The sequence below is a fragment of the Ipomoea nil genome, unplaced genomic scaffold (genome assembly GCF_001879475.1).
Source record: "Ipomoea nil cultivar Tokyo-kokei standard unplaced genomic scaffold, Asagao_1.1 scaffold0143, whole genome shotgun sequence".
Taxonomy (NCBI): Eukaryota; Viridiplantae; Streptophyta; class Magnoliopsida; order Solanales; family Convolvulaceae; genus Ipomoea; species Ipomoea nil.
The window spans coordinates 891139-899982 of record NW_017616571.1 but is presented as its reverse complement, the minus strand read 5'-3'; the positions used below and the strand labels follow the sequence as shown (position 1 = coordinate 899982).

General features: G+C 44.4%; 1 protein-coding gene across 1 annotated transcript; it reads right to left on the bottom strand.

Annotated features, from left to right (window-relative positions):
- Positions 1–4400: 4400 nt before the first annotated feature.
- On the bottom strand, positions 4401–8456 carry LOC109171604 (probable 2-carboxy-D-arabinitol-1-phosphatase). Its single transcript, XM_019320656.1, has 9 exons — positions 7913–8456; positions 6726–6831; positions 6417–6633; positions 6217–6335; positions 6037–6135; positions 5894–5947; positions 5713–5811; positions 5522–5629; positions 4401–4916 (listed from the first exon to the last, which is right to left on the bottom strand). The coding sequence occupies exons 1-9, from the start codon at positions 8293–8295 to the stop codon at positions 4542–4544; spliced, it is 1560 nt and encodes a 519-aa protein (XP_019176201.1). The 5' UTR covers positions 8296–8456; the 3' UTR covers positions 4401–4541.
- Between the last annotated feature and the right edge of the window lie 388 nt (positions 8457–8844).

Below are 8844 nucleotides of genomic sequence, written 5' to 3'. Positions count from 1 at the left end.
TTCTTTTGATTTCCTCGCTCTCCGATGAAACGATACCCTTGGCGGTTGGTCGGTCATCATCACGGGCGTTGTGGTTGGCGATAGAACAGTCGCTGGGATCGGGGACTAGGTCCCGTGCTCTGCGTCTGCTCGGTGAGTTGCAGGGTTTGGCGCAAGGCGGCTCCTCCGTCTCAGATTATCTTGGCCGCGCGCAGATGTAGGTGGAGGACTTGGCGTTGGCTGGACATCCTATGACTCTCGACGATCAGAATCTGTATGTTTTCCGTGGATTGCGGCTGGAGCTTCGTCCGTTGGTGGCTCCGTTGACACGCGGTTCTCCGGTAAAGTTGACAGAGTTGGCTGACTATTTGGTCTTGCAGGAGTTCATTTTTACCGGTGGAGGTGAGTCTGGTGCGCAGGCTGATATGGCAACCCGTCATGGTCGTGGTGGACGCGGCGGTAATAGCCAGTCCCGCGGCGGTGGTGGTCAGGGACGAGGAGGTCAGGGGCATGGTCGGGGTCGCTCACGGTCTAATATTCAGTGTCAGATATGTAATGGTCAAGGACATTCTGCTCTAACTTGTTATCGCATGTATTCTGAGTCACCGGGACCTCAGGCTCATATGGCTTATTCAGCGGATGATGGTGGCTCGATTGGCTCTCATCAGTGGTTTCCCGACATCGGAGCTACAAACCATGCCACTCCTAACCCTACTATGTTTTCCTCTGCTAGCAGTTATGACGGTCCAGACACTCTGAGAGTCGGCAATGGTACATGTATGCCTATGCTTAATGTTGGTTCTGCATCGATAGCCTCTTCTTCTAAATTGTTCAAGTTAAATGATGTTTTACATGTTCCTGGTCTGTCCTCTTCTCTATTGTCTGTTCAGAAATTTGCTAAAGATAATTGTGTCTTTTTTTGAGTTTCACCCTACCTGTTTCTTTGTGAAGGACCTTTTGACCAGGGAGGTGCTTTTTAGGGGGAGTGCTTCGGGGGGTTTATACACCTGGCTCACGTCGCGCTCTAGTCAGTTTGCTTATGTTGCTGCGCGGGCATCGTCTTCAGTTTGGCACATGCGGCTTGGTCATCCCCACACTCGGGTTTTACGTCAAATTTTACAGTCTTCTAATGTTGGTTTGTTTAATTCTAGTGAATTGTCGAATGTGTGTTCAACATGTCAGTTAGGGAAGTCTTCCCGTTTTTCTTTACCCCATGTTGTTACTTCCAGTGCTCGTGTTTTAGAGTTAATATACACTGATATTTGGGGCTCTGCGTCGTTGCATTCTGTGAATGGTTATCGTTATTTTGTGTTGTTTGTGGATGATTATACGCGTTTTGTATGGTTTTATCCTATGCGTGCGAGAACAAATATTTATTCTATCTTTGAGCAGTTTCGGTCACAAGCTGAGCGTTCATTTTCTCAAAAAATAGCTTCTATTCAGTCTAATTTAGGGGGTGCATAAAAAAAGCTCCATTCCACTTTTGTGTCTCTAGGTATTTGTCACAGGCAGTCCTGTGCGTATACGCATGAGCAGAACGGTCGGGTAAAACGTAGGCATCAGCATATAGTTGAAACTGGGTTGGTTTTAATGGCTCAAGCATCTGTTCCCTCTCGGTTTTGGGACTACGCATTTGAGACTGCTGTTTACTTAATCAATAGAATGCCTACTCGTGTGTTGAATAATGAGTCTCCTCACTTTCGTTTGCATCGTTCTCCACCCTCATACTCTTTCTTGCGTGTGTTTGGATGCCTTTGTTTTTCGCGGTTGCGTCCCTATAATCGAAATAAACTATAGTTTCATTCGTTTCCGTGTGTATTCTTAGGGATCCAGACTCATTTCGTGGCTATCGCTGTTTAGACACTAACACTAATAAGGTATTCATCTGTCGCCATAAGCGATTCGATTAGTCTATTTTTCCATTTGCTGCTTCTGTTTCTTCGCAGGCTGTTGATGAGTCCCGGGTGGTGCCTTGGGGTGTTGCCCCCGTTTCGGTTGCCTAGCCGGGCTTGACCGAGGTGCCGGTGTGTCTTGCTGTTTCGCCCAGTGAAGCCGCGCCCGATCCTGTCTCGGGTTCTAGTGAGCGCACGGTTTCTGACCTAGTGCAGCATACTCGAGCTGGACGGCCTCGGCGTGGTGCAAAAACGGCTCAGCCTCGTTCTCACGTAATGGGACATGGAGTATGGGTCCGCAACAACATGTTGCTTTGGTTTCGCCACAGGCGTGTCTGAGCCGACTTGCTATTCGCAGGCGGCAAAGCATCCGGAATGGCGTGAGGCCATGGATGCGGAGTTTAATCCTCTGTTACAGAACCATACATGACGGCTTGTTCCTCACACTCCTGGTATGAATGTTGTGGGGGTGTAAGTGAGTGTTTCGGATTAAACGGAATGCAGATGGCTCGATTGAGCGCCATAAAGCCCGGTTAGTGGCTAAGGCCTTCAATCAGGTTGCAGGAAAGAACTTTTTGAGACCTTCAGTCCAGTTGTTAAGCCCACTACGGTTCATCTTCTTCTCTCTCTGGCTTATTCCCGGGGTTGGTCTATTTGTTAGTTGGATGTGCATAATGCATTCCTGAATGGCAACCTCGATGAGACTGTATATATGCGCCAGCCACCTGGTTATGAAGATAAGGCAATGCCTGGTCACGTGTGACTGCTTCAGCGGTCGTTGTATGGCCTTAAACAGGCCCCTCATGCGTGGTTTACTCGGTTACACAATTTTCTCATTTCTGTTGGCTTTGTACCTTCTAAAACTGATGTGTCGTTGTTTGTTTATTCTCATGATGGTACTCAGCTCTATTTTTTAGTGTACGTGGATGACAATCTTGTCATGGGTTCAGAATCGAACCGTGTGGCTAGTCTTGTGGCTAAAATGGCGCAGGAATTCAAGATTCGTGATATGGGGGCCCTGTCCTTTTTTCTTAGTATTGAGACTGTACCGTTGTCTGGTGGTGTACTTCTTTCTCAGCAGCAATACATGCAGGATATTCTTAAACGTGCAGGTATGGTTGAGTGTAAGCTGATCTCTACTTCGGTTTCGCTCGCTAAGTCTAATGATGTGCCGGTTCCGTATACTGATCCTACTCAATACCGCAGCTTGGCTGGCGCGCTTCAGTATTTGACAATGACTCGCCCGGATCTGTCTTATGCTGTTAATCGTCTTTGTCAGCATATGCATGACCCGACTACGACAGACTGGACTATGTTGAATCGGGTCTTGCGCTATGTTAAAGGTACACTTGGTTTTGGTCTTCATATTAAGCCGTCTGCGCCGACTGACATTCACGCTTTGTCGCATTCAGATTGGGCTGGTAATCCGGATGACCGGAAGTCGACCAGTGGCTTTGCAGTGTATCTGGCTAGCAATTTGGTCTCTTGGTCGTGTCGGAAGCAACACACTATGGCTCGTTCCTCCACTAAGGCTAAGTACAAGGCCTTGGCAGATGTGTCGGCTGAAGTCGCCTGGCTCGTTTCCCTGCTCAAGGAGATTGGTTTGCCACCTGGTTCTGCGCCTAAGCTGTGGTGTGACAACTTGGGTGCCACTTATTTATGTGCCAACCCGATTTTTCATGCTTGGATGAAGCATGTGGAGATTGACTACCATTTCGTCCGCGACAAGGTCTCTAAGAAGGAGATACATGTCCATTTTATTTCTACAAAGGATCAGTTGGCTTGATATCTTTACTAAAGCTCTTCCGTCACCTCGGTTCACCTCTTTGCGTAAGAAGCTCAATGTTGCAGCTAGTCAACCTTGTGCTTGAGGGAGAGTGTTAGGACTCTTATATTCGTACGTAGTCTATTAGGACTCTCTTTCCGTCCTATATTATTATTGTACAGAGTTGTATTACGTTCAGTACTGAAATTCCAATCCTCGTCAAACTCACGAGACCAAAATTATCAAAAGATGTATTTGAAATTAATAAAGTCAATTTGTTAGGAATAATATAAATATTATGAATTTAGAAAATTAAAAAGTTTAGTGATGGTAGACGAATTATTTTTACAATATACATATGGCTTAAAATCCGGGTTTTTGTCGTATTAATCAATTCTTTTATGAGAGGAAATTTAAGTGAAATTTCCTTTTGGTAAACGCCAAACAAATGCAACCTGAAAAGGAGATCTCATCAAGTGACAAATTGTGCAAGCTGGTTTTGTTATTTTACTAATTAATTACATATTAAATAATTAATTAATATAGCACATAGAAGACCAAACACCACAATTAATGAATCTGCTAATAACTAAAATGCATTAACTATGGGTCGTTGCATTCTCAAAAGTCGTCTGTTTTTGTTTTTGTTGCTTCATTAAAAAAATGTTTTTCCTCATCTTCTTGCCAATAGAAAACTGCAGAAGAACCATCATTGGATAGTGACCTAAAAATTCTCTGTTCCTTCTTCTGCAGACACCACATCGTGGGTTTAAAGATCACCACACACAACTTATATATGCAACTTAATTAATTAACAATTATGGTACCATTTAATTAATGTTTAAGTGTTTAACACATGTTTTATGTAACTTTTTTGATGCCATCAAGGATATGGCAACTAACAATCAGAACTCTTCATCATCCAGTGTTGATCTGGTGATGGGGATTGACCATCTCCCCAGATGAGCAGTGTAGTTTATGCAGCGAATTACGCCCCTGCCCGAGGCTCCATCGGGGAAATCGACTACGCTGATGCTGCCTGCATCCAGGTGAAATGATCCCATCCATTCCTTTGTCAAGTTTAAGCAGTGCCCCATCATAGCGATGTGGGCTGCTGGGTGCCCGACTGCAACCACAATGCTGTCTTCTTCGCCCCCGTGTGAGAGCTCCTGCAGCAAGCGTTTCCAGGCCACCTGTGATTGATCCCACAGGGAGGATGTTGTCTCGTTTTCCAGTTTGTTCAGCCAGCCCGACTGAACGTTCTGTAAGCCCCCGGGGTCCTGCATAAGAAAATGGCAATCATATCGGCGTTTGGTATAGACTATAGAGAAACATTGTTAGGATCAAACGCTTAGTTCCCAGCACCTGCCAGGTGGGACCCACTCGAACACGTGATTGATTCTGATACCACTCGTTAGGATTAAGCACTTACCACTTATGCCAAAAGTTATAGCTCGTAACCAACTTGGTTGGCGTGAGTGGCCGTGCACTCTCATCTCTGAAGAGAGGTCGGGAATTCAAACCGCCTTTCGTATGGAAAAACCTAATCTGGCCCGCTCTTTGTCCCTTAATTGGGCCGGCCCAGTGCGAATTGGGATTAGTTTGAGTATGGTACGGGCTTAAAGGTACTTCCTACAATTAGGGCCTGCTCAAGACACCTCATGGTCTAACCAAAAAAAGTTATAGCCCGTAGTAAAGGCGCAACTTTATTTCCTTATAGACCGTCATCACATTTTCGAGAGGCAGGGTGCTGGACTTGGCTTTCATCAGCCTCCGCCCAACAATCGCCCTAGCCACCAATTGCTGGACTTGGCCTTTACCGACCTCCGCCCAACAGAAACATAATTTGCAGAGAGTTCCATTGCAGATCATAAGAATATCTTGCCTTCTTGGACTGCTTGAGAATGGTTTCAACATCGAGGTCGTCTATCTGTTTCGTTTCTACATAGCGTGGCACACAGTCAGCACCCAAGCAATCAGCAGCCTCTTGAACCTAAAATATTCAACCCAAAGTTTGGGTTAGAGAATCAAATAGTTTGTGAACCGAACTGTTAAAAGGTGTCACAAGTATCATACTCGGGAGATGGAGTTGGCTGTTTCGACTGATGCCATTTTATTGCCACTGACTATGGTGTTCACTTTCACATCGAGGAGCAGCTCTGCAGTTTTTTGAGCCTTTTTGCATATTTTCAAACAACATTAGGTATTGCACCTTCATGGATCGAGAAAAGAAACGAACAAAAAGAACTCATCGAACCTGTATAACCCCTAGCATGTTCATCGGGCCATCCCCACAGTAAGGAATGCTACTCTGCAAAATTAGCAATGCAGCTTCACATCAATCCCCAAGAACAAAACGAGTAAATAGAACTGCAAAATTAGGCCCGGCTCCCTTCATACCTTTAAATCACTCTCGGAGACTCCATGACAAACGAGTATAATCCGCTTACTGGCTTTTCTGCCTGCCGAACTGCCTGTTGCTACAGGTGAACCCGGGGTCTGGAAAACTCACATTCATAGTACTAATAACTTCACGCTAACCACCAATATATCAAATAACAAACACCGCTAGCTAGGTACCTGATTTAGACGATTAAGACATATATTTGGGGTTCCTCCCTCGGGTTGTGGGGTGAAATCCAGTACACTAACCCCGCAATTGCTCTGAAGTAGAATCCTGAAGTACTCGGTGCCTAATCCTGGTGAAAGTCAAAGCCGAGAATGAAATTAAAACGAGCCTGGTTTAACGTATACATACAAGAAACAAACGAAAAAAATACCTATAGCTGTGGCAACAAGAGCCTGATTAACCGCATTGTGAGCCACCACGAGAATGGACTTGCTTTCGTGCAACAAAATTTTCTCCCAGCAGCTTTTAGCGCGTGCCCATAGCTCCCTCACTGGATAGTGACCATCAATATTAAAATTCGAGGCATCAATTTGCCACTGACGATAAGCTGCACCGTATTTTGCTTTTCCCTCGTTCTTAAGGAGACCCTAAAGCAGTCACATGGTTAATGGCATACTAGAGCACGAGTCTTCATGACTGATTGAATGCATTAAGTAAAAAAGAAGGATACAACACTAACTTGGAATGAATAAAGATCGATTTCCCTGAGGTCGAATTCAGTAACGATCTCCTCCTTGCGAGCATCCCATATTATCTCAGCCGTTTTCTTTGAACGTTGCAGCGGGCTGGAACATGGAGCCCACATCTGTCAAACATCGTGGAAACATAAAAAAGAATAACAAGAGGCTCATTTGTTTCAGATTTACTGAAGGAAAATGCTTTGCATCATAACTCAATGCACACATGACTCTGTCCAGTTTGGGCTAACGTAAACAAACCACTATTTTTCTTTATGATACCATAACAACCGACACACATTAACCTGCCCGAACCAGGACAACACGAATGGTTATCATCTCTATATTGATCCTACAGTTCCCGCAAAGATACTCCTATTTCAGGATGCAATATAGTGCCAGCAAGCACCAAATCCATCAAAGTTAGCATTCTAACACTACGTCACTTGTTTTCCACTGCAACACCAATGTTTTAGTCTCTCAGAGAGTTCACAAGAAGGTCACTGCTTTTTCTTCTTCTCCAGAAATAACCTTTACTTGCCCACATAAGGCAAAAATTTCCTCGCCCCTAGGGCCTCCACACCCTAGTCCAACAAGATAATGGAGGGGAGCCCGCACTAGTAACTCAGTTTATTCTTCGATTGCAGATTGTGGGCAAAGATGCAGGGTCGAGCCCTAGGAGCTACAGTATGAGAGTTTCACTCTCTTATGGGAGTTGATCATTGTGGGCACTGGACACTGGTCCTCCCACCTAATGAGTGATTAAGTCACCATGATTTACTCCTCCACAATCTTGTCGGGCTAGGGTGTGGGCCCCTTGGGACGAGAGATTTCACCTTTTCTAGGCAAGTACAGTGGAAAAGTGGTGATTTAGCGGCTCATTATGTGGAGGACCGGTGGCCTGCATGATACCCACAAGGAGTCCACCATATTGGGTGTAACTCCCACACTTTTCACGTTGCAATTATCAAGAACTCGATCTTGTTCTTGCCCACAATCTACCACCCACGAAAATACTAGTTTTGAAAGTTTCAACTTTTTTCCAGTGTAAGCAAACGACAGTGTTCATTTTGGGAATCTATTTATTAACGACTTCTTCATATTACAGAAACTATCATCAACCAAAGCAATACAGCACGAATCATAGAAGTATAATTTCAAGATTAACAAAGGAAGAAAGAAAAAGGACCTTGAAAAGCAGACATCAAAGGAGTCATCAATAAGCATCTGGCGAGAAGTCTCGGCCTGAGCTTCCCCTTTCTGGGTGAGAACAGCGAAATCGGAGCTCCCCTGGATCCGACCCTCCGCATTCCACGTGCTCTGCCCGTGCCTCACCAGCACCACCCTCTTCGCCGCCTTCAAATCGGGAATCTGCTTAGCACCCAGCGCTTCTTCTCCCCTCTTCTCCCCCGGCAACGGCGTCGTCTTGTCCAGCTCTTCAGTGGCGCTGGAAGACGATCGCACGGCCGTCGAGGGCCGGCTTGGATTGCGAACTTTTGAAGCGCCGTGCGGTTTCTGCAGGAAGAAGAAATGGGTTTGACTGCGGAAAGCGGTCGCCGCGAAGGAAAGCATGCTTCTTTTCTCTTGGGGAATTGAGGGTTTCAGATAGTTTTCTGGTTTTTTCTTTTTGGCGCTAAGAAACAGTGGGAAGGTGTTTTGTGTGGTTACCGTTGGTTCAATCGGAATCGGATCAACCCGACAAACGGGAACGATAGCTGTAAAAGCGACACGTAGCCATATTTGTCAAGCAAATGTGATAATTACACTTGTACCCACAAAACTATTTTTTTTTTTTTTTTTTTTTTTTTAACATATGTGCCCCAAAACTATAAATTTTAATTCCGATTTCATTTTTATTTTCATTTGTTTTATTAAAAAGAATAATAAACTATAGCATAATACTATGGACAAGAAATTTACATTTGAATGAATCACAAGTCATATAATTATTGATGGATAAAACTAATTTTGCAAAAACTTGTGTAAGACGGATTGGATTAGAGACAACTAAGTGTGTAAGTATTACGATATTTATCATTAGTAACAATCAATTTTACCTTAAATGGTATCACAATTTTATATATAAATATTACAATATCTATCATAAGTAACAATTTTTTT

What these genes read in the sequence shown, in the direction of transcription:
- LOC109171604 (XM_019320656.1), bottom strand. Translation starts at nt 8,295, where the DNA reads ATGCTTTCCTTCGCGGCGACCGCTTTCCGCAGTCAAACCCATTTCTTC. An exon ending in TCGATCTTTATTCATTCCAA is followed by an intron (nt 6,634 to 6,725) that starts GTTAGTGTTGTA and finishes TGACTGCTTTAG; the next exon opens with GGTCTCCTTAAGAACGAGGG. An exon ending in TCTCCGAGAGTGATTTAAAG is followed by an intron (nt 5,948 to 6,036) that starts GTATGAAGGGAG and finishes CTAATTTTGCAG; the next exon opens with AGTAGCATTCCTTACTGTGG.